This window comes from Gymnogyps californianus, chromosome 3 (assembly GCF_018139145.2).
Source record: "Gymnogyps californianus isolate 813 chromosome 3, ASM1813914v2, whole genome shotgun sequence".
Lineage (NCBI taxonomy): Eukaryota > Metazoa > Chordata > Aves > Accipitriformes > Cathartidae > Gymnogyps > Gymnogyps californianus.
Genome location: NC_059473.1, coordinates 16261007 through 16287836, shown reverse-complemented (window position 1 = coordinate 16287836; position 26830 = coordinate 16261007). Strand labels below are relative to the sequence as shown.

General features: G+C 37.3%; 1 protein-coding gene across 23 annotated transcripts in view; it reads right to left on the bottom strand.

Annotated features, from left to right (window-relative positions):
- NRXN1 (neurexin 1) overlaps window positions 1-26830 on the bottom strand; it is a 729374-nt gene that overhangs the window by 571131 nt on the left and 131413 nt on the right. For 4 of the 23 annotated variants that reach the window (XM_050893192.1, XM_050893196.1, XM_050893199.1 and 1 more), the window contains exon 6: window positions 16583-16604. The exons of the other annotated variants lie outside the window; for them this stretch is intronic. In XM_050893192.1, coding sequence (XP_050749149.1) covers window positions 16583-16604 — 22 coding nt within the window. The remainder of the gene's footprint in view (window positions 1-16582; window positions 16605-26830) is intronic. 23 annotated transcript variants of the gene reach the window in all.

Sequence of the window (26830 nt, the reverse complement as noted above, 5' to 3'; positions counted from 1 at the left end):
TCACTTGTGTACACGTATAATTATGAAAGGTTTTAAACAGTGGCATCTATTTCTGGAGTAGAGAATGCAGAAACCTCACAGAGCTCATAAGTACCCTGCATCTCTTCCACAGGTACTACTTAAACCCACTTCCCCCACCACAACTTTTTCAAGTTTTATCATCACAGTTTTACTGTAGTAGTGTAGAAAGTAGAGTTCCATGACATGCTTGCTATTACACAGTCATTAGAAAGACTTAGTAAACATGTTGAAAAATGTTTTGCACAGAACATTTTTCTCCTCCCAGCTTGCCTTCTGCATCCTCTGCATAAATCTGACTACTCAACACCTAGACATTAAAGTAATTTTGCCAAACCTCCCTGCTCCAAGATCCCCTCTGTGCAAGTGTGCCTGAAGTTACGACAGCATCCAACTCCCTGAGCACAATCCCTTGTGCTACTCTGACAGCCCCCAGCAAGCCACTGGATGGAGACAGGAAAGGAGGTAGAACAGGAGGAAGAAAAGCCCCTCAATCTCTTTTCTGCAGTGATTAATATTAAACTCTAATATTTTGCCTACAGCTGAGTCAGGGGTTCTAATATTTGCTTTATTCCCTGAAAACATAATAGTTCTGTATGAAGTCACTCATCAGTCACATGACCCCTTTCTCTAATCCCCACACTTAGAGAACAAACATTCATCCTCAATGAGATCTAGAATCAACAGTGAAAATAAGACTTACAACTGAAATAATATTTAAGCATGTTTAATTGCTGTTTTCTTCCTTCCCCCCAGCTGAACAATATTTAATTCAAACCTATTACAAAGCAGAGTAGAACACTTAAGTAGTCTTCAGTGGTTATTTACACAACCTCACTGTTCTGCACATTGCAACAGATAATAGTTATGAGTGTTACCTGAGGAACAAAACCATCCAACTGGAGACGGTAGGAGGGCAGGTAAGTTAAGACGCTATCACAAACTCTTGTTCCGTTCTCTAACTCCTTCCATCTGTTCCTGACCACACTCATGTGAAAATGAGTAAATTAAATATTTAAGTACTACAACATGCAGGCACACATACACATTCACCCTACTGCAGCACATTTTTGTGTATCCTACCTTTTTCCTTTATCCTCTTTTCAAACTCTAAGGAGTTTGTCACCAATATCTTTATATTGGCATCAAAAAATTAAGGTAGCTGAAATAACTGGATAAAAACACATAGTCTTCCTTATATAAACACTGTTTTAAGCATTTCATAATCTTCAGATCTTCCACCTTTATTAGGCAGATCAGCATTACACTTAAAGCTTCAGGATGGCTTTGAATATTTCCACCCTTTTTTTTCCAAACTGACCAGACTATTTTATATTGATATGCATTAATTTTTAACATATATGTATTGAACCAAGTTTTTCAAGTTGATTAAACAAGAACTAGAGACATCAGTTTTGCTGCCCTTTTTAAGACAGCCAACACGCAGTGCTTCCCAGGCATAGGCATGCATTTAGAATTTGAGAGCACAGGAAGCTGCAGAATCAGAGGAGAACTGGGGATTGTGACTTCCTCAGCCCCTTCCTTTTAGGTTTAGATTATTGAAAAGACCTAAAGAAAACCATGCCACTATAACAGACTTTATAGTGGCTTGAGAATTTAGGGCTTCTTGGGGCAGGGGGGAAGTGATGTTTGTTTTGGGGGTTTATGTTTTGGTTGTTCCCCCCCCCCCCCCCCCCCCCCGAGTCCTGTGTCCCTCTTGCAGGTGCTGGTAAGAATCACCACTTTCCATTTACAGGTAAACACATGCCAGAGGTAAGGCTTCTGTTATTTTCTGGAGACTCGTAATACAGTGGTTTTGAAGAGTCATGATAGAGTAGCCTTAAGTCTCCATGCAAATAAATAATTTATTGCTATACATATAGAGGAAGAAAGGGATTCCATTCAGTACGGATCCTTTTATAACCTCAGTTAATAGTTTTTGAGATCAGTATTAGAACTGCACAAGAACAGCCCTTTTGGAAAGATGAAAGCCATTTAGGAATGAGTCAAATCTCTTACAGCATTCCTTAACAAATTACAAGTCTTACTGCAAGGAACTGTAATGCTCCTCCACTTTCAATGAAAGATGTAAGGCCTAATGTAAGAAAGAAAAAAAAAAAAAAAGGCTCTGACAACCGCATTTACTCAGCCACCAGAGGAACTTCCCTTAGCACAAGAAGAACTGAGCAGAGAAAAAGCAATCTAAGATGTCTAGGTATATTTTAGGCTGTTATACACCACACTTATGGACAGGAATCAAAAGTAGTAAGACCATATTTGACTACAGAGTATTACAGTGTAATCACATGGTTTGTTACTCTTGAATAGGTCTCCCAAGTATCTGGTGTGTTCCTTAAATATTGCTTAAGCTTCCTTTCAACCTACTTCACTACATTACTCCTTTAAGTCTAGTACTAGACTTCTTGTTATTACAAGAGATTGGATTATTACAAACGATTAACAAGGGAGTTTCAACTCGCACATTATCATTCTGGAAGAGACATGAAATAGAGAACATGAGACTAGAAAGGACATCCTGGGTCACCAATTTAGTCCTCTAATATTAGAAGCAACCACATCATGTAGTCCACTTACTTTCCTTCATGCAGCAGAGGAAAAGTAGTACACACAAGTATTTATTATGACACTCCAACAGTCTTAGCAGTCTATAGGGGCAGGAGAATGATCATCAGTGCAAATTCCCCCCCCCATCTGTCTCTGCCTTGTATTACCTGGTCTATGCATATTGATTACAAACAGACTTCAAAATTAATAAGCTATTAGATGTTGTCATCTCAGCAGTAACTTTGCAAAATGTTAAGCAAAGGTACATGCTCAGCATTTAAAACCCTATCAGCTTTTATGACTCAAAAGAAAATTTACTTCTTGGAGTTAAAAAGCTTTTTCTTCAAAGACACGATATTTGAAAATTCTTTTCCCCATAAATAACCTGGCTTCTATAGAAATTAATATTTCAGAGAGAGAATATCATTAGTCATCAACACCATGTTTTCAGTTGTCTTTAAAACAGGATTTTTTTAAAAAGCCACTATACCACAATGAAGGAAGAGATCACTCTGGATTGCCCAGTGGTTTTCTCTGAAGTTGGATACATGCCCTATCCAGTTAAGTCCATGTCACCACTATTCCGTAAGACATTGGAGAGACTGTCCTACTCTAGTCTTTCTTTAAGTCTTCTTTCTCTAAAGAAAAATAATGCCTGAAAGTATAAAGGGTTAAGTTTTCCCAAGCCTGAAGTTCATATAAACATACTTTCACTGCTCAGCTGTTTGGAATCAGCCACCTCTTTTCATTTTGAAAATCTAGATTTACCTTTTTAAAAGCTATTTGACGAAGTTCAGAAAAAACCACCACAAAATCCCACTTCAATAGCTGTAAGACAGCAGGTATTATCAGCAGGAATTCTTGTATATTTATTAATGCAACACAAAAACTTAACATAACTTTTTTCATACATTTAGGGTTGCCATGCAAACATTTTTAACATTTTGAATGAGGAGAAATTAGGTAAGGTTTCATGATTAAAAGCTTTGTGTTAGTTTGAGTGCAACATAATGTTTGAGGAGTTCCTACATATTTCTTTCAAAAAGTTAAAGTAGCCCATACTATAAATAATAAACACATTTTGATCTTGGTTGAATCAGCAGAAGGGTTCAACAAAGCCAATGAATGAGTCTCCCATCCTCTCAAAATCGTGTCTTATACCTGAAGAAAAGGTTTTGTCCTTTAGTTTTTGCAACTAACCTATCAAAGATCAGAATCAATCTGTAAAACCTCTGTCTTAATGAACAAACCAGCAAGGTAGATATTTATTAATCTGCATATATGAACACTGCCTAGGTGTAAGCTGATAGCATATCAACTCAGTACCATAAAATCTGAACAGTTATTACAAAGTTAACAGCAAAACTGCACCTTGTATTTGCAAAACTTTTGCACACAAGGCATTTTAGGACCATATTTTTTAAGGTACCTTATCCACTATCTATGAAAATATATACTAGAAATTACACTGTTTTGCATATTACAAGATTTAAATACAGATGCACTCACTCTGCATACAGAAATGACCCTTATATATAAGAAAAGATCGTGCAAATGGGCAAGATACAAGTGACATTCAAGTAAGAAAGATGCATCCATCGATGCAGAAATAGAAGCCCAGCAAAAACAAAGGTGAGGCAAAAAGATATCCAGTAAGGGGAAATACATACACAAATTGGCATTCTGATTGTTGCCAGATTATAGCACTGTGCAGCAGGGTTTAAAAAGGAAGTAGTAACATACACCAGGAAGCTCAAAGTTTAACAGTAAAAACATGCCCCCCAGAAGGCCCACACACTGAGCAAAACTGCACAAGGTTTCTCAAAGCACCAAAATGCCTTGCTATGTTACACTGTCCAATAATTAGAGTTGTAACTTTAAACTTGAACAACTGACTTCATGTCATTTACATGACAAACCAACTATACACGCAAAAGTGTTTTGAAATGGGACTCAGCTACATACCAGCAATAAGCAGCTAATACCTCTATCAGAATTTTGTATCCTTTTGTTGCCAAAGGACCCCTTTTTCTACTGGCATTCACTGAGCATCCTGCTAATGAATTGTGAGGATCTAGCTAGATATACAGAGCACTGTATTCTCTGGCCTTTTTTAGATCAAGCTCAATAAAGACTTACTCACTAACGGGAACTTCGAAACCTGTATGTAAAAGCAGTGCAAAGCCAGAGGCTGCAAGTTACCATACTATATTGTCTACTCCAATTACTACGGAGATATTGTACATCTACTTCCATTCAATCACTAGTTATTCATTTAAGTGTTTCTTTCTATAATGGTGACGTTTAAATAGCCTGCATTTGACTGCACAAATTAAAATGGTAGATTTTGGTTGATTAGCATAGCTCAGCCATTGCTTTCAAGAGAAATCATAAGGCAAGATGCTTCAAAAAACAAGTACTTTCCAGCCTGCTTATCCCTAGCACAAGAAAAAACTGACAGGGCACTTAGTGACTGGTGGAAAATTAATTTGGGTCACTCTACAGCACGGTTGCTATGGCAACTGCATGCAAAATGTAGGCACATTCTTCATCAATGTTAATGTAACAGCAGACATTCTTCACGAATTTTTAATCAATGTAAGACAAAGTACATTTCATAACTAGATATAAATTAAAATAAAACTTGTATGGTCAACTCTTCTCTGTCAAGGAAGAAATGTCACCACCTCTTCCTTGTTGCATACAGTAATCTGTCACATCATCTTAATTTCTCAAGAAACAATTTCCACACCTAAATGTCACAAAAATAAGTACATCTGACTAGAAATAAGGGGGGAAGCGTCAACTTGAAGGAAGGTTTTTTCCTGGATGCATGAATTTAATACCTGTGGTGGGTTTTTTTTGGGTTTTGTTTGGGTTTTTTTGGGGTTTTTTTTGGGGGGTTTTTTACAGTGAAGCTCTGGGCTAAAATCAAAACTCAGTATCACCAGTTTAAAGCAAAAAACTCTGCTGGCTTTACACAAGACAGACGCAACTTTATCTGACCTCAAAAAGATATACTTTTGACCAGACATGGTGGAAAGTTAATGCCTGGAGCCAAGAGCAGTTTTTATATATACATACCAAACTTCTTAGCTTCTTTTTTTCAGATTATTATTTATTTATTTTAAGGTGAACTTTCATTGCTTCAGAGCCTGCTTTAACTCTTAAAAATCTAAATGTGGTTGAGCGTTAAGACTAGACTTTTCTGTCAGCTACAATTACATCACAAAACCAAAAAGGCTTGAGCTATAAAGCTTAAGAATCATAGTTTGTTTCCTAGACAATGTTAGACTGATTTAGTTTTAGATCTTACTCACTCCAAAGATAGTACACAGTTATATAAATATATACAACGGAAGAAATCCTTGATGCCACAAAAAACACCACTCCAAAAAACAGGACTCCCCACCCCCCAAAAAAAGAAAATCTATTCCCCTCTTTCCCACTAACAATATATTATACAAGTATTCAAACCAACACAAGACCAAAGGTGGCATTTAACTTTTCACAATATATCTACACACTGTAGCAGACTGGTTAATACAGACTTTTGCAAAAGGTTACCATCTTTGAAGCCTCCCCCAAGAACATAAACTGAGACATCAGAACACAGTAACAGTGGATTAGCATGCAAGATTACAGTGATGACATGGCTTTGTTGAGCATTATGCTACTTCAAAATGTCACTGCACTGAGAGCAACTGTGTCACTTGATGTTTCATGTGGCCTGAATGTGATTTCAGGGTCTGGTAGCTTCCCTCAAGACAAGTTTGTAGAGCATATGGTTGATTGAACCAGAGAAGATTTTTAAAACAGATCTCCACCTCTTCTCAGCTGTTTCCCAGGTAAGTTTAAACAAACAAGTAAGCTGGTTTTGAACAGTAAAGTCACTACATGGCTGAAGTTGATGTCAATACTTAAAGCTGAAAAACTATATTCAAAGCTTTGTAGGTTGTGGCAGTTCTGTCAAATACAAAACTGAAAAAGGACAAAACTCTATTAACCCTTGGTGTTACACCAGGCATTAATTTGCCTCTATTATAAGCCAGGTTCAAAGGTTTTAATCTGGATTAAAAAGGAAGAGTTCAAATAGCCATTCCAAGTATGTCATTAAAACACAGCTAAATGAAGTGTTGGGGGTTTTATTTATTTTACAGGTGTTGGAACACCAGTACCTCAAAAGGTGTTAGTTTCCCAAGTCAAACAATTGATGAGTATACTTATAGTTGCTCCTAGTTCTTCAGGATCAGAGAGCAACTACAACCTTTTATTTACTTTTATTTCCTCCTTTTTAAGCACAGATAACAAAACATCTTCTTGGACCAAATAAATTGATTCTGTAATAAATGGAGTATCATCAAGAAGAACAGCAGACTAGCAGAACCTGTGTTCATATTAAAACAATGCACTTCAGTGCTTGGTTTTCAAAAGGTGTAGGGGGGATTGTGGTTGGTTTGTTATATTTTTTTGTTTTAAACATTCAGTGGCAAGAAGGGAAAAGATTTTGCAGCTGTATTACAGATCTGTCATCATCTGACAAATAGATACACCATAGAAGACTATAAACAAAAAATAAAGTTCTGGATATTAAATACTAAACAGCTATTAGAGTCATCCACTGTCCGCAATATATTTGCATCTAAAAATGGTTTATTTTTTGTGCATTTTTCCCCTCAAAAATTCTCTATGCATCAGTATCCACCTGATAAAGAAAACACATACAGCATAATGCACACAGTTTAGAGCTGGAGAGAATCAGGATGTTATTCTATTCTTAAGCCCAATTTTAAATTTAGATTGTCACTGTATTAGGCAGAGGCACCCTACTGAAACAAACAGAAGTAGTTTTATGAAAAAATATCCATTTGAAGACAAAAATCTAAGGCATAAAACTAAAGAGGCAAAACAAATTGTATAAACAATTTCTAGCGAAATAGATGCCAAGTGTTCATGGTTGATATACTGCACTTAGGTTTTGAATTATTTGGATGACATTTGGGATGAAAAGGGTGTTATTTTATACAATAAGATTATTCTCTAAATAGAGAGCTTTTCCAAGGCTGTTTAATTATTTCATAACCACAATAGTTTGGCTTTTTAGGTTAAGCAAATAATGCTTTGAGCTCAGAGAAGTTGAGAACAGTTTCAATTCAATGAGTTTATCAGCATGACAAGTTTCTAAATGTTCAAGAAGATACTCCCTGAATCTGTCATTATGGGCCCTTGCAGGAAAAACCACCAGGAGAGATTAAAGTTTCTGTTCTAGATTCTCTAACAATTCCTATCCATTCCTTGTTCAGTGACTAGCAGATACATAGCTGAATATTTTTAAGTTATCTGTGTTTTCCACATATGTGATTAGACATAGACAGCTAAGAAATCCAGATTCAGGGTTTAACTGGCAATAATGAGTTGAGAAATAGTGATTTGTGAAACAAAAAGGCTTTCCTTTTTCTTTCTACACAACAGTTTTTAGTATTCAGATTTAAACTTCAATTTAGCTAACCTGGTTGACTGGACGTCATTCACCAGCACTATTGTTGTCCTATCCCCTAAGTAACCAAAACCCCTATGCTCTTCAGTGGGGGAGCTTCCCAAATCCTGTTTGTTGAAGCTGTTACGCTTCCACACTGAAGCACTGAGGAGTTGAAATTAAATTCAAATCCTCCATGGCAACAGTATAATTTGAGCCTATGTCTATCATTTTGAGTGAACCTTCTTACAATTAAGCAATTTATATAAGAGACCCAGGAAGGACACTGTACTCTAAGTTAACAGACACCTTCAGACAAGGAGGAAAAAAAAAAAAAAAACCCAAAACGTATCTTCAAATCCTGACAAGTCTTAGTCTTGGCAATAGTGAATGGTTCAGCATCTGAGGTGAGTCAGATTAAGACCAGAAGCACAACATAAGGCAGCTAGGGAACATAAGCATCAGAAATTCAAGTGCTCAGAGACTTCTGGCATATCCAGGGTTTGTGACAGTTGAGCAGAATTTGATGGTCTAAATTTGAGTTTCAGGCAAAGCTATTAAAACCCTCTAACAAATATCTTAGGTGTTTAAAACAAAACTGAGGAGTTTTTCTGTACTGCAGAGAACCAAAGAGAGTAAATGGCAGTATTTCAAAGGGCTGGTATGGAAATAAGCATATTACACCTTATAAAGCGCTCACTGATTTGGTCAGAGAGGATATTCAGGATAAGCTGTGTTGAAAAATAACTGCAACAATCAAGACGTTTCAGCTGGAAGCATCATGTATTTTTGAGCAAATCCCCTTTAGTGGTTCAAAAGACAAAACTGTAAAAGGAAGAAATAAAATCCAAACTTAACTGACATCTAGCCCAAGTGTTATCCATCACATTCAATATCTCAGGACAAGTTTAGCATATGCCATGTATCAAATCAGTAAGTTACAACAGATTCTTGCTGGTAAAAGTGAATGAATCAAACAGCAAAGGTCTGACACAAATCTAGTACATGACTTAGAGCTCAACTGGTTTTGACTTCATCTAAGCAGGGTTTGCATGTCTCTTTCCACTAACAAACATAGTAAGATGTTTCATGTTCCACACAATTTGCTTAATACAGTGCTTTGAGCCCTAACTAAAATAAAAACAACTTTATTGTGCTCAGAACAGTACATTATCTTTTCCATCTTTTTAACTTAAGTTTTTGGGGGACAGGAGGCAATTCATACTTTAACCACCAAGTGTCACAGAACAATTAATGCTTAAACTGGGAACAGAGTGAGTGTCTGGTAGGACCTTACTTAACTGAAGCCAGGGTGACTGTCAGTATGCTCACCCTATCCCTCAGTTTCCAACTGGAACTTCAATAGACACAACAGCATCTGCACTATCACCAGCTGAAAACATTTCAAGGCCCTCACAGGCAGCAGTCTCAAAAGTCTCAAGATCCTGCATTATATTACATATTTGTTCAGACAACTAGCTTGAAAACTGGCAGAATAAAGAATATGTTCATTATATATACATAATTAGTGACCTTATTAACTTGGCCCTTTAGACATTAAATCCTTATCTTTACTCTTCTTCTCCCCAAGTTTATTGCATAAACTACCTAGCATAATTACAGCTTAGCATAATTGTAACTTACTAACAACATTGTAGTTCAAGGCCTGCTTGCACATAGATTAAGGGTTTCCATTCTAGAGGAAAAACTAACAATAAAAAGCTAGCCTGGACTGACACCTGCCAAGTGAGATACCCAACTTTGAACCAGAGTTCAAATAACCAGCAATTCAGTTTTAAACAAAGCCTTAAAAACACATGAATTGGGGAAGCACATTTCCTCCCCCACGGTCTTAAGCCATAATACTACTAGACAATACAAATTAGATATAAATATCACTAATGCTAAATTCTATATACAAGCACACATACAAAATGCCATTACATATAAAAGCCATCAAGATTAATCAAAAAAAGACTCGCAGAGCTCCTATAAAACACTGGTTTCTACTATAGCTTATTAACATTTTATACCTATTCAAGAGATACAGAAAGAAGAAAGTCACAGCTACTTTCTGGTCAGCAAACCTGATTATATAAATATATATGAACCTGCCTCATTTTCACATTGGTATAACCTCTTGAATTTTACAGCTACAAGCAACTGAAGAAACAAAGGGAATACACCCAGTCAGCATTTGGCCAGTGATTAAATATGTCTATGTAGGAAGTATTTAAAAAACAAAAGGACACTACACTGGCTCTCAATACCAGTCACAACTACAAAATTTGGGCACAGTTTAGAGGGCCATGCAAAGCTATCTGTGCAAAAAAGCCTCAAATCAAACAAAGGTAACATTAAATTTAAGTTAGTTTATCAAGGGCACATGACAAACTGAATATAATAGTTGTTGATCAACAGGAGAATTCTGATCACTGTATTGACTTTAAGAAATGTATGACAAATTAAGTTTTCGCAGTTGCTCCCTTCATATTAAAACATGCTATTGCCAGCAGACCAAAGATCATTAAAAAAGAGATTAAAGTCTGTAGCGTTTCTCACATTACGTATACAACTACATAAGGTAGCCCAGCTGCACAGCCTAATTGCCTTAAAAGCCCATTAATACAGCAGGACTTAACAGAAAAAGGCAAGAATTTTATTGTAAATGTTATATTACTGAACTGACTACAGGTAAAATTTCACAGCAGACAATATCCTGGCCATTTCAAGTGGTTAAGACCATACATATATGTAACAGCTGACATTTGACACGTCTACTCCGCACAACTACTGTGTGTAGTAGTCACAGTTAGTATAGCTAGAGAAAGTATTCATAGACTTCAAAAGTGTGAACAGAAGTGCTTAATTTTAGAAACAAAAATTGCAATACCAGAAAAGACTCTGAAACCAATAACTGTTCATCCCCGCACCCCAATCCCATTTTACGTGTTCCTCATAAAACACAGGTTTGCATCACATTAGAAGGTTTGCTGGGTAGTGTCTGTAACACCAAAACCCATCATGCAATGCTAGATATGGCAGGTACAGCTACCTTAAAGTTTGTATTCCATATGAGGGTGATGCTTTTCAGGTACCTCTCCCACTAGTGCCTGTACACAGGTCCCAAGGAACCACAAAATGTGCTTTCTCTGATTCAAAATAAACTGAAAACTGTGCTCCAAGGCTGCCCCTAATGCATCACAGACAGCAATAGGCATTCAGTCCACTGGGTCACTCTGAAGTTTGTCAAAGATTTTAAGAGAAATCATTAAATCTGTATACTGTAGACACAAGGTCATCAGGTCTGACTGCTCTGGTCTACAGCTCTCCACCTATTTATCCACACAGCTTACAAACGGTGGCATGGCCTAATTAATGATGGGTCTGGACTCAACTAGTTTCTGCAGTGTAATAGGATCCTATTTATACCTGTGTCATGGTTTAACCCCAACCAGCAACTAAGCACCACACAGCCACTCACTCACTCCCCCTGGTTCCCGGTGGGATGGGGAGAAGAATTGGAAAAAAAGGTAAAACTCATGGGTTGAGATAAGAACAGTTTAATAATTAAAATAAAATATTATTATAATAGTAATGTCAAGGAAGATAACAAAGAGAGAGACAAATAAAACCCAAGAAAGACAAGTGATGCACAATGCAATTACTCACCACCCACTAACTGATGCCCAGCCAGCCCCTGAGCAGTGACTCAGTTGGCCCCAACCGGCCAACTCCCCCCAGTTTATATACTGGGCATGACGTTCCATGGTATGGAATACCCCTTTGGCTAGTTCAGGTCAGCTGCCCCAGCTATGCTCCCTCCCAGCTTCTTGCACACCTGCTTGCTGGCAGAACATGGGAAACTGAAAAATCCTTAACTTAGGATAAGGGCTACTTAGCAACAACTAAAACATCAGAGTGTTATCAACATTATTCTCACCCTAAATCCAAAACACAGCACTGTACCAGCTACTAAAAAGAAAGTTAACTGTCCCAGCCGAAACCAGAACAACCTGCATATAACATGATACAAATCTGCATTAGGGAAATGGTTACAATCATGCATTTTATCATTACCAGTAAAAATTGTTTTATTTCTGCTTTACTCACTAAGAACACAAAAGCTTAATTGGTATTATTTGCTTACTGGATTACAATATAATCATGTGATATGATTGTTATGTTTAGTAGCATTAATCCTAAACGTACAAATTATCAGAACTTTCAGATGATCTTTATGTTCATAATATGCTAAGAATAATGCAACTTGATAGTAATATCACCAAACTGAATACTGCTAAAAGCAGCAGCTATAGCCCTCCAGCTACAAAAATGCATAAACATTAAGAGGAAAAAGAGCAAATTATTTAAAAGATAAAATTTGAAATAGCACTTCAGTAATCGTTGATTTTTCATATTTAAATAAATTACTTTAGCTGGAAATAACTTTTTGCTGATATACAACAAGCTCCTGTTTACTCTCCAAGATTAATATGCTAGTTTAACATATGCATAAAGCATAAATTAGTGTTGGAAAATGTACTGTAAATACATATTTATAAATACATAGCAGTCAGTCAAAGTTTATGTAACTGCATTTATCTGCCAACTCAAATGTTTTGTTTGCTGAGTGGAATATAACTATATTGCACAGGTTGCACTATCACTTAGTATAACATTACAACTTCAACTAAGAAAGCCTTTTCCAATGACAGAACCCACGAACACCATTTGTACTTGGTGTTGAGAGTCAAATAAGTCAACCATTTGTGAACAAGAAGTCTGAATAAGATAGGAGACCAAACAAAAAAAGTCTGACATATTATACATGTAATATATACATATATAAATTATACCACATTAGCAGCATTTGATCACTTGATTTCTCAGGTGTTTAAAAGAGGTAACAATCTGTACAGAAGTGAGAACCTGTACTTTCATCTAGAAATCCATGCAGTGGCAATACAGGATTAACAGCCACTCTTTATTTGCTTTAACATATCACCAATGTGTAAGACTTCAGTGGCTTAATTAGCCTGACCAGACAGTCACGTTTCTAAGTTTGGGGTTTTTTTTCCCCCAGGAATTTGTGCTTGATTTTAATTCACAAAACAAGTCTATTAAATGTAAAACAATGGCAAACACACTCCATTTACAAATCTCGAGTATAATTCTGCGTTCTCTAGATACAAAATACCACATCCCGTTCGTTTTTCTGCTTAAACTGGGGGACCAAAAGCTGTTTTTTGCAGCCCATATCTATTCAAATAATTGCCAAAATACTGATTCAGCATTTGACTTTCTTCCACACCCTGACTCAAACTTTCATATAAAACAGGACTGCAGTTAAAATCCTCTCATTCATATGCTATTAAAATTTAACTCAGAGTATTCACAGTCTATTTATCAACTCTGGAATCACTAAGACTATAGGAATTCCCACTAAGTTTGAGAACTTTTGCTTGGGATTTCTGACATAACTGAATACAGCTGTAATACAACATTCATGAATTTATTTTTTTAGATGTCTATTTCAAGTCTAGCTGCTCAGAAAATGCTCCAAAAAAGCTTCATATCCTTCAGTTTTCAAAGAATACCTTTTGGTTCCAAATATCTTGGGGGCTTCCCCCCAATTTTGCGTTCCTTTCCTTCCTTCTTGATATAATATACTGAAGAATATTATCAGCAGACACTCTTGATTTTCACTAAAACAAGACTTATTAATTAGCACCTACTACTGATCCAATATTGATATTCTAGGCAACAAGAGAAGTTGCCAAAATAGCCCAAAAAACTGTATTCATGTTATTTTAGGTAGTACAAACTGAACCTGCTATCACTTGTTCATCCATGTGCTACATTCCTTCTCCCTGCCCAGCACCAGTATTTACATTCTAAGTGCTTTCAAGGTATAGACAAACTACTGCTCTAGTTTCACACTGCTACCAGCACAAAACAAGTTCCTTCTTTGTAGTCCATGCCACCATAACATGCTTTCCACCCCATCACACCAAGAGAGAGAATGCCATGGCACAAGTCTATGCTGCTCACATACATTTCCACCCCTCCATCTCAGAAGCGAAAGGAGGAGGGTAACAAGGCCTGTCAAAGCCACAGAAAGCCTTTTCTAAGAGGAAGAACTTAATAGACTAGGACTGTTCAATTGAAAAAGAGCTGACCATAGCAGGACATTACACAAGACTATAGATTCACATTCAAAATGGGAAGGTGAGCAAGCAACACCACACTGTTCACAATTTTTCCCCCAATACAAGCACACAGGAGCCTTGAATGAAGCAGAAACAGGACATAAAGCAAGAGATCATTCTTCATACAGTCCACAGTTGAGGTGTGGGTGCTGCTTATTTCAAAGCAAGATTAGACAATTATATGGAATAAAGTCTAGCAATAGCTAGATACAACTTGTAACTCAGGAAGCTACAGGCCACAAATGCTTAGAGTGCTCTGGAGCAGTCTTACTACATGGTTACCTGTACTAATACTCTTTCTGGCAGTATCCAGAAGTAGGTGCCAGGTAGAAGAGAATAACAGGCCATATGGACATTGATTTTTACATTAATTAATTCACATTAATTAACCCAAAGCCACACCCAGAGCCATTTATAAAACATCTGATTTGGTCAAATGACACCCTCCTGAAAACGATTGGTGTCCTCACACCTGATAAAGATAATGAAGCTTTTAAGTTCAATCACCATAAAAGCAAGTATTTACTACAGTTTTGCATCCCCATTTGAATTGTATCTACTCCTGAATTAGTTACAGCTGGTATGAAGCTTACTCTCGGGCATAGAGAGAGAGTGAACCACAGGAAAACATGAGAGTACAAAAAAATTTACTTGGTGTTTTCTCTTAGTCATCACTTCAGTTTCATCATCAGGTAATACTGCAAGTTCCCACACGTTGTGCTATACCTTGAGGAGAGGACTGGGAAGTGCAAACACATCTATTCAAATGCTTTTTTGATAGTACTACAATATATACAGCACATGTTTCTATGATTATTGTGGGAACAAGAGGAGCCAGCTAGGGAAACTGCTGAATGAAACATGTAAGTTTTGCCTACCACTTTTACCCCGCTACCCCAATAACTATGTTTAACTTCTGAGATCTTAAGGCAATCTTAAATTAAGGTATTAATTTTTCTTCAAGATATCATATAGATCTCCAAAGGAGTTTCCATTACTAAAAGTTCAAGTCTTCCAACAGACCCATTTTAGACTGCCTCAAAAAAGAAAATGCAGATAGTTCAAATAATTATGTAATTCACAAGCTGCGAGACATGCTATTCATTTACAAAATAATACATCCTCTAGGAGGGAGGAGAAAAAATGTTTTACATTTTTAGATTTTAATGCTAAAGTAACTTAACTCTCTTATAAATTAAGTTTCAGAATAAAAACCAAAAAGCATCAACGTAACTCAAACAGTTGATAGTGTATCCTTTATCACATGAAAGACAAGTACTTATGATCACCTGCATATTAGGCTCTGCCAAAGCCTTATTCAGTGATCTTGAATAAAGAAGCATTCTAATATTTTTTAAACCAAAACCAGATTCATCTACATGCTGAATGAGATCTTTATAAATTCAAATCTGTGCAAGATTCGTCAATATAAGCACCATATGAAGACCCAGTCCTGCCATGCCTCCTGCCCCCAGCGCAGTTTTCATTGCAGACGAAACTCTGACACCAAGACAAGTTTTGTTCTCTAGTAGAAGAATGGAAATTTGAACATAGCAAATCAAAGCTTCTCTATCAGAGAAGATTTTGGTTTTCAGTTTCTTGGCATAAAGAACAAAAACTTTAAGCTTCCATTTCTGTCAAAACACATTAATATTAAGACAGAGTTCCAAAAGACTTGGAAAACTGACACTTTGTAAAAGCAGCTATCATTTTTCACACAAGGGTAGATTAAATGAAGAACAGTAGGACTGTGCCAAACAAATTTTATCTCTGCAATGCTAGTTTCAAATCCAGTCAATAGAAAATGAAGGCCAGATTTCACTCTCTCATTCACATTCCACACAAGCAGGTATATACAAACCCAGAAATCACCACTTTGTTTTAAAGTCATCTTTGGCTATATAAAATTACTTATCTTGAATATACGTTATGTTAAATTGCATCAACCTCAGCCACAGCAAGCAAGGTTAATTCCAAATCAGTTAATTGTATATAATATTTTCTTTAAATTGTTCCCTTTCAGGGTTTGCATTTAGATTCACACATAAGGCAAAGCCCCCACATCACTGCCTCATTGAGGCTATTACATGTTTTCTGTGGGCTGAAAACCCTTCACACCTGAGGTAGCAAAGTCAAGGAAGAGCAATAGCCTGCATTTACCCTGCCAAAATTTAATTTCAACACCAAGTGACGTCTTTAAGTTACCAACCTGAAGTGCAAAGCTACTGTGTGGAGTGAAATGCCCCTACCCCGCGCCCCAAAGGCGGCAGCCCCGCAGCCAGGGGGAAGACGAGGGAGGCCTGAGGTAAACTCCCGCCCGCCCCGGCCAGCCCCTGGAGGCGGGAGCACCATACCAAGCACTGCAGCCTCGTTCCTTGCCCATTTCTACTTTAAAAGCAACAGGATCTTCTGAATGACATTAAGGCCCCCCGAGGCATGTTTGCTGTAGAGATTAAGGCTCATTTTCGTAACAGAGACGAGCGTTACCGGTGGCCAGGGCAGCAAGCCGCCTTTCCCCTGCCGTTACCACAACAGGCGAGGACCTCCAGGCAACGAGACAAACCAGTTACGCCTTCAAGACCCCGCGGGAGATGATAACGCTGCTCCCACACCCATACGGGAAAAGAAAAAAAAGGGCGGGGGGGGGGGAAGGATTTTTTTACCTCAACACAGCGCTGGCCGGGGCTCCTCTGGCAAAGCCTTTCCCTCACGGGCGGCAGCCTAGGCACCCAGTGCAGCAGCACCCGCCAGAACTGCCTGATGTCGGTCTACAGCCACCCCCAGGCTGGATAACACCCGTTTAAAGCTGTGGGACTGTCCCACCCTCGGTCTCCACCTGCGAAATTAAACAGTCTCCTTCGTCCTTCCGCGGTCACCTCTCCCCTTTCTCCACTGCCAGGTGGGGCGACCAGCTGAGGCAGCTCAGTCTGAGGTACATTTTCACACACACACACACCCGCCCCGATTAATCTCCCGTTCCTTAATCTCACGTCTCCAATTCATCTTCCTTGCACCGTTGGCCCAGAGCTTGACAAACTATTCCGGGAGGAGTTATCTCCAAGGTCGAGAAAAAGCATATTCCTCCTGTGTGATCTTCTCTGGATCGAGCAGCTCCGTTATTGAGGGAGCAGGGGTCTGCTGGGGGACCCCCCCTGCCCGTGGCCAGCAGCTTACCAGGGAAATCATTGCCAAAAATGGTACAATCCCCGCATAAATTCCTTACAACTGTACCTGCCTAAACCAATTCCCTATTCACAATTACGTTTCGAGGGTTTTAACACGCGCATTATCGATTTCACTTAGCACTGTTTCAAGTTCTGTGTGTTTGATCAAAATGTACCACAAAGCTTTAAAGCCATGGTAACAACGCTATTAATTTTCTTAAGCAAAACTGTAATCTTGAGAAAATACATTACTTAAAGATACAGCACTAAGAGCCGTTATCTTTGGGGTAAGACTGCAGCCACAGATAAAAACTACTGTAATGTGCACACGTTGCTTTCCACATATATTGTATGTTGTTCCCTGACACTGCCAGGCTCAAAACTGGAACTGGCTGACTGACACATAACAAATTAATCCAATATTCTTTTTTTCAAGATTACTTTTGGACAAGCAGGTCATTACGAGGAGTTGGAATTCAGAATGGTCTGACATTACATCTACGTTTACACTTCAGTATTTAGCTGATTTGATGAGCCGTCCATTGCGCTAATTCACGTTTGCGATTTGTCAGATAAATCAGGCGAAGGTTATCTTCCCCCTGACTGCATCCCAGACTCATGAACCAGAGGAGAAATCAAAACAAACACGCACATTTGTGGGGGGCCGCAATCACATTTGTTAAGGAAAAAGATACAAATGGTAAAAAAAGTCACAAATCCTGTCAGACGAGGTATGCAGTTTTTAATCAGATAAATTTTCCTGAATTATTTTTTACAGTAATGACCCAGCTCCCAATACTATTACTTTTTTTATCCTCCTAAGCTTGATATTACTGCCTCATATTGCACTTAAAAAATAATCTAAAATAAAATATCAATACATTAACACATCTTAATTGAGCATAACAAAGTGATGACAATACAGCCCTGAAAACAGTTAAAGACCAAAATTCAGAAAGCACTATTTTAAGGAGCTAGAGCTGTTCTGACAAAAAATCAGAATAATGTACTATGCTAACATGCTAGGACATCGTCCACAACAAGACAATAAAACATTCCTGTGTCATATCTGAAAAAGCAATATTAATTTCAACTATAGCAAATTAAAAAAACCCTACAAGTTTTGTTTGTAAATTGTTTTAATATTTAAATTAGATGCGAGAAATTTATTGCAAGGATTCATTGTAGGGAGAATTAACTTTTAAATCTGAGCTACAATAAGGTTTTAATTTTCTGTGTTGAAAAAAGAATTTAACAAGGTAGGTTAGGTTGTTAGTCACATTTTCAACAGACAAGAATTCAGCAGATGGCTGGGATGCTGCACTTTTGATGCCATTTCCCTGTATGACTAGAACAAGACATAATACTAAAGCTAGAGCCAGGGGACCAGATACGACAAGATTCGGCCATTTTACTACTGTATGAAAGGTACAGTACCATCTCTACCTAATCACTTCACAAAATAACAATGAAATAATTAAAATTTCTATCACTGAAATAACCTCCTTCCTTTCCATCAATTCTACCCAGTGATGTATGTAAATACTATTGTCTTCTTTTATGCATGAGAAAATAAGGCACGGGGGAAGAAATGCCTCCAAATCCAAATATGTAGCAAGAAAGTACAACACAAATATTTTGAAGAAGCTGGGGTCCAGATCTGAATTGTCCAAATCTAGGTTTATATATTATTGTAGATTAGCAAACCAGAACGTTAATACTTGCAGTGTTCTGACAGTGAAAGCATGAGATACCCCCCCGCCACCGCCAATCACAACAACTTTTACATATGGAAACAAATTGCAATTGAAGTACAAAAATATTTTCTTAAGAGGCAAGGGTTTATAATCTTAGCTGTGATGCACAGTACAGAGCTTAACGTCTTGCGGAATGTAAGGGTATTTGTTGCACAGCAATTTCAGCTATATTGCCAGCTCGATTATCACAGTACACTGCTGGCAAGTGCAGCTTTCTCTGTATGAGAATATCTCGTAGCAGATTTCATGGTTGCTAGGTAGCTGTACAGCTCAAGGGCCCTGAAGGAAGCACAAATGCTGCAAATTGCTGGTACCCAATCAACAGTCAATCTGTTTAAGGTCCATTACTTCTCATTACCTTTTAACCATTATTTACTTTCTATTAGTTCAGACAGGATGATTGTAAAATGGATGGCTGAAAAGGGCCAACAGAATAGACACTTTCTCAAGCCAATCCTAATTATTTTTGGTATAATTACACAATTCATCAAAATATAAATACAATCTCCAGTCCAAACTGGCATTGTGTCTAACTTTGTACTGGCTGCTTATGGACATACTTGAAATGTGATGATGGGAAGGAAGGAAGAACAGGGTGTATTCATTCATTTGCAGCCTTCACTATTATTTCACTGGTTAGGACACGCAATACATGCCTCGCATAGCCTGCCTGTAAAGCCAGGACTGCAAACCTGAGACTTTTCTAGGATATTCCTAGTAAAAAGTCAGGGCAGGATTTATAATGATAATTTTTTAATAATTGCTTAATTATTGACAGGAGTAGTTTTCTAGATCTACACAGCCTGAAAGAGATTAGCAGAGTGTTTCTTGAAGGATGAAGTCATCTTAATGATTCCGATTTTCAGAGTGGTGAGCTCTGCAGTATCAAATATAGCTGTATAAGGTTACAAATGGTTGTCTGAACTTCATGCCCAAGATCACAAGTACTAGCTGTCTTCACAGCCTGTGGAATTCATTCACGCACTTTTTTTTGTTTTGTTTGAACGACTGCACCGTTGTCTAAGCAGCCTACTACATAATCACAAAATGGCTGCTGCTATTTTGTGTCTGTATTTGCAAAGGACAGTACAGCTGAGTTTTGATACAACCACTCTGGCATTGCAAGTTGGTTTTCAGAGTGTCAGACAAGTTTATCCTTTCATTGAGAGTGGAGAATGGGAGTAGGGGAGGAAGGGGGATCAATTGTATTCCTATTACTTACTTTCAAGAAGACTGAATGGAAGATACAGTTCCCGACACTGAGCTCTCACATTCAACCTACCTCACTGTGGTAAAAGTCAACTGTCATTAGTCAGTGGAGTTTCAGGGAAGAGGGACTCCTTCGCGAAAATACCTACTAATGGAAGGAAAAAAAAAAGAACCAGGATTCAAAAACAGGCTGCTCATGAGCCTTATTTACAGGCAACTTTTCATGTCTTTTCTTCGTTTGTTTGTGCAGTAGAACCTGCTTAGATGCCTGTTCAAACTCATTTGTCCTGACACCAATGAAATACTATCTGGGATGTGAGATGCCCAAGCTATTGGTACATCATGTTGCTAGTTCTGTATTCTGGGAAATCTCCCCACTCCATCCTGAATTGCTCAAATCTTTAAAACCCTTGCAACCTTTCAATTTGAAGTTTAGTTGCAACTTATGTTTTCTATAAGAATATTTAGTCACTTGGAATTAATACTCAACATACGGATTGTCTTTTGTGTCCATCTGATTCAGTTGTACCTTATGTAAGGTTTAGCTATTAGAGCTTCATCATCTGCTTTTGTTCTTATCTTTTTATAATATAACACCTCCATTGTCACAATGCTATGAATATTTTAGTATCTAATTGTATGTGCATTTTCATTTATTGATAACACTTTCTGGAAGCGTTACTGAATTGTGCTCTTCATTCCGTGGTATTCTCAGCACAAGTAACTTTGCATGGATCCTCTGCAGTGCAATAAAATCTTTAACAAAGATGAAGTCATTTGCAGACACAGGACTTAAAGCTATGTCTTTTTAACCTTCCAAATGAAATTGAATTTTCTCCCTCTCTTCACAAATCATCTGCTGCAATATTCCCACTTAAAAATATTCACCTGTTTTTCAACAGTGTAAAAATGTATTAAAAAAATCCATCTACTTCGCTTTTAGTAAATCTGGTTAGTGCCCCAAGAAATTTAAACTTTTACTGAGAACCACATGCATACACACATACACATAAACACAAAATATAACTCCAGATCAACAAAATGTTGCCCTGTGTGTTTATGCATCTCATAAGATTTAAGCAGTAAATGCCAAGCACAAATTCAGAATGCCATTAGCTCTTCTGCTGCTCTAGTAGTGTGACCTTAATAAAAGTTTGCTCATGTTTGAATTCACAGCTGCTGATTGACACTATAAGTGACATAGAAGAGCCAGGTCCCAGGAGAGTGTGAATTGGCCCAACCATAGTGGAGCTACACAGATTTCACATAGTATTCAGCAAATTATCTTCAACATGACGAATCATTTTAAATGTAAGCAGATTTAGGAATTGCTCTGCTGAAAGCCGTCTCCTTTATTTATGGCAAAGAATCTGCAGATTCCAGCTCTTTCATTCCCTCTGTGAATGCAACACATGAGTTATCTGCTGTCAGTGTGAGTGCTCACCAATTCATCTTCAGCTGCAGCCCTCTTCTAGAACATGTCACTGCTGTGATTTTGTTTCCCTCAGATGGCTTTCCTGTTATTATGTTCTCACATTTGGATTTGTATCTTAATTACATGTTAATATTTCTCTACAAGGAAGGGGGTGAATCAATCTCATGAATTAATAGTGAACAGAGTGATAATCCAGGAAACAATGCACTGATAGAAGTGCTCTCATGGGATGTATTTTACAAGATTGAAAGCAACAGCTCATAAAGAACTGCACTGATTAGAAGTGATTGAAGGGGTGTGTAAGTTGAGGATGGGCAGAACAGATCAAAGAAGGTAAAGTTTATTTTAACTGAAATAGGAGGCACATTAATTTATATGACATTTTGAAAAAGTGAAAAAAGCAAGTGAGGCCATTAAAAACTACTTAAATTAATTAACAATACTTGTGGATGCACCTTTTTCCATACACAGAATCCTGTTGCATTTACCTTGGCATATGCTAGAGGTGGTTCACTTCTGTTGCAGATTATTTAAGAAGGCTCTTCCAAAATTTGCTGTCTGCTACTAGATAACTTCCCTTCCCCTTTCCACCCTGGAATAATCATATTCAGGGCTAAACTGAACTGCAAAGTAGTTAGAAAAAAAAAAATATGGTAGGGAAAACAAAAAAATAAAACAGAGTAAGTAGGACATAGGCAAAAATCCATATACTCACGGCTGAATTTTTCTTTCATTGGAAACATGTAAACAAGATTCCATTTCAAATAGATATGGAACAAATAATAAAACTGGCAAAAACACCTTTGCCTAAATACTATTCTAATTTCATAGATTTTTTTATATTGTGGAGAAAATCATGGAGGTTTTTGTTTCAATTTTCTTGCCAGATCAAAACTTCTCAGCATTGTTTTTCCTTGAGTTTCCGTAAAAGGTAAAGATTGTCCTAGAAGCTTTGGTAAATTAAGGAGGAACTGGCAGATGGTTTATGAATACGAGCAGTTTTGAAAAACAAGCTTCATTGCAAACTGCTCCCAACTCCAATTAATCTTCTATGAGAAATAGGGAGATAATGCTTTCATGCTTTTTATTCCAAATATGGCTAATAAAAGAGAGAGATAGAAAAAGAGACTTAGAACCAAGCACTCTAAATAAAAAGTGTATCTGTTAGGTAAAAAATTATAATGTATTTGCAAAGAAATCTGAAAACATCCCATAATCATTAGGAGCGAGGAAAAAAAAAATCAAATGGGAACAAAATGTGTAATGGAAAACAGTTAATACTATCATTATGGTTTTAAGTCTATTATTACACACGCTTAGAATTATCTCTGAAAAGGAATAGATGAGGCAACAAGAAATTTCAGCTTGTGTGTTGTTGGGATCCAAATTTGTTTTAGATATTTGATATTTCAACATTGTCTCATTAAAAATTGTTACATGAGAGTAGATTAGTTCTGTTTCTTAAGATCATTCCTTTCAGATTTAAAGGGAATTTATCTCTGACTGTAATCTCCCCCTCCATTCAAATAGCAATCATTTTCCCTATCTAAATCATCTAAAAGCATCCAAAGCACAGACACTGTGATTTTCATAAAGAGATTTTCAGATTTTAGCTAGAAATACAGCAATCAAAGCTAGAATTTTCTTCACTGGCACTGGTATCATGTTTCTAGCTACTTATTACTGATACAGAAATATTTTTTCAATAGTGAGCTTGCTATTGATATTGGTCCAAACTCTCTTCTCAGTATTTGCATTTTTTAAAACAATAATGAATGATAGCAGCAAAGGCAAAAAAGAAGAATTTTAACTATTAATTGTACTTGTTATAGCTTGAGTTTATGGGGGGGATAAAAAGACCATCTGAAAACATCTTGTGCAAATCTCTCCCAGCTGCAGCTTAGTTTGCCCCTTTCTATTATTTAAAATTTATATAGTTAAACCCCTAGCACATAAAAGAAACATACAAACTTTAAGATGTTTAAAATGAGATGTTATTTATGGTGTCTGTGCAGTCTCATTGTTTTCATACTTTGAAATAGTTCCACAGTCCTTTCCAGATTGAAAGTATCATATGTTTTCACTGGACAGCCATATAATAGGACTACTAAAGAATTTTTTTAATGATTAAATCCTTCATATATCTTAATATCCTCCTCATTTTTTTTTTTTTTAACATCAAATAATGATGACTCAGCTTTTAATACACCATTCTTCCATGGAATTATAAAAGAACAACAACAAACTCTCTTAACACAAAAATGAAGGATCCAAAGAAGTGGTCTGAAGAAAACCCCCAGACTAAAAGGTTCTTATGTGTGCAAACAACATAGTTGCTGGAAGGCTCACAAATGAGCAGTCTTTAAATGGACTATTTCGATTGCTGTGTATTCATGTTCTTGTTACTATTCTCAGGACAAAATATTAGGCATAGAATATTGCCCAGTATCCCAGGAGTTGATGAAAAATGATAATTCAATTATATTCTTCTAGTGTCAGCCAGAAAGAAGAAATACATGCTGAAAGTAACTGAAATTAATACCAGAGGGAAACTAAAGCACTAAGTACTATGACAAATTGTAAACTTTAAATCAACAGAATGTATGTAAATAGGAGTTGGGCTCCAAAGGTCTCTCAATCATTCACTACTTTTAAAACCCCAGCCAAAGGTCTGGTCTCTCATTTAAACTGGATATATATGCAGGAAACTTAAAAAGCCATCAGAGACTTATTATCATCATCAGCTGTAGCCTAATTATTGAGTTGCATAGAAAACTACATTCCATTTCCAAAGCCTTCAGTCCCGGAGTCCTTTTTTTTTATGATTTATTTTACATCTCTTTTGGTAACCAACTTCATTATATCTCTTGAGTGTTATTTGGGCTCAGACTATAGCATTTCTAGCTCAGCTAGAAATAGGAAGTTTGAATTAAGTACATTTTAGAAGTATTTTTAATGGCGCCATCAAAGAGGTTTTTTGTCTTTTGGAAAGTGTTTTCCCCTCATGCTCAATTTATCCATGTATTATCTAAGACATTTGCTTATAGTACTTACTCTCCTTGTATGCTGAAGATTTCTTACACTTTTTGAAAGTGTTACCATCTACCATAAGACTCCACTTAAGGTAGTGGTCACTAATGGCATACATTTTACATGAACACTAGTTGGGGGAAAGATCATGCAAGTTTGGATTTTGTAAGATTCTTGTAATAGAGTCTGCAGCGTAGCTTTAATATTTTATCCACCCTCTTAACTCACAGAGATTTGGGTGTAATTAAAAAAAAAGGGACAATCCATGTACTTTTTTCTTTCTTGTACGTAAGGGTTTAGAAGCCAAATCAGGTAGGAGCTGAAAGTGCTAACAGTATATGGGGGAAAAAAAGAAAACATTGAGACAAACTTTCGATTCTTGGCATGCATTCATATTCACAACACTTGAAACTGGAATATGAAGTACTGTTTCTGAGAGAAGCCATGTTACATCCAAATTAGAAAAACAATCCAAATCACGTAAAAAGTGTCAGTCCCCAACACGAAGGTGGTCTGTTTTCCCTGGGCCGCAGAGACTATGCGCAGGAAAGCCCCCTTTCCCCACATTGAGAATCATGCATCCACCAGAGGGCAATGCTGCCGCTGAGAAGCAGCTGATCCCTAAAAATACAAAACTTCACCTCATCAAAACACTTAGAGACATTTCCTGAGTAACCAGAGAGAAAAACCCTGATCTAGCAGTAGGTTATAGACTGATTTTTGAATGGGGCATATGAAACTGATGGACAGAACCTTGCCCAGAATAAAGGGATAAAGCTGTGAGACAGAGTGGAAATTGGAGACAAGGAAGCATGTCTTATCCATAATTTTACCTTTGTTGACAACAAAGATGAATATATTTGAGAGAAGTCTAATTCAAATACTGGCAGCATACCATCACTCAAGTCATCAGTGGGATGTGAAGATTTTCATCTCGCTCAGCTTTGGTTGCTTCACTCTACTTCCTATCAACAATGTCCAAAGAAGTCATTACCGCCTGCCAGAGCAGCTACAAATTAGTTGATAGTCTTAATATGGATTGTATTTACAGATGCAAACAGAGTAAGAAAACTTTGCAGCCCCAAGCTGGCACTCTTCTTGGCAGCTGTGAATGGACCTGATAAATACAGAAAGCAAGCTACCTTCATAAATACAGAAATCATTCAAGCTTGCAGGAATCATGGCAAAAGATGAAGCACACAAGATTCTCTTCATCAGCTACAGCAGCATGAGAAATCTTTCATTGAAAACCCAGGAAACTTGGAAGAGAGTCAGTGGTTCTTATTTAACTTCTCCACACTTCCAGGACGGCAGCTCTGAAAGGCCAGAGTTAAATCCTGAACTGAGGCTGACACTGCTTTGTCAGTAGAACAGCATTGACTTCAGTGGCTTGCAATCAGGTGTGAAAGCGCTAATGGCAGTTTTTATCGCAGGACAGCTTCTCAGACTTTAAAAACGTTCCAGTTCTCTCCTCTTATAAAGAGGAAGAAACATTTACAGATTTTTTTTTTTTCCCCCATGGAAAAGTGGCTGATTAGCAATAAGGATTTCAAAACAGCATTAAGCAAAAATTTTGTTTTATTCTCTAATTTAGAGTACATTAGAGCCACAAGCATTTTAACTTTCAGTTTAGTATGGACTTCCCAGATTCAAAGGTGACCCTTTCTATCCTTCCGTTAGCCTAACAGGGCAGGAGGCCACTGAAATTTTAAAAGTCTATGTGTATCATCAGAAAATTGCTGCCTAGTAATAGGGCATACCTACTACTGTAAAACTAATCAGAAAATCTTTAAATTAGTCTCTTGACAAACATGCATTCTGAGGTACAACAGAATGGCCCTGGAAGCCAGCCAGCTGAAGGAGAGCAGGGTTTGCTTGTAATGTTTGTATTCAAGATTTATTAAGTAAAGGGATGTGTGTTATGAATAATGAATTGTGGCATTCCCAATTCTTGCATCCCTGCC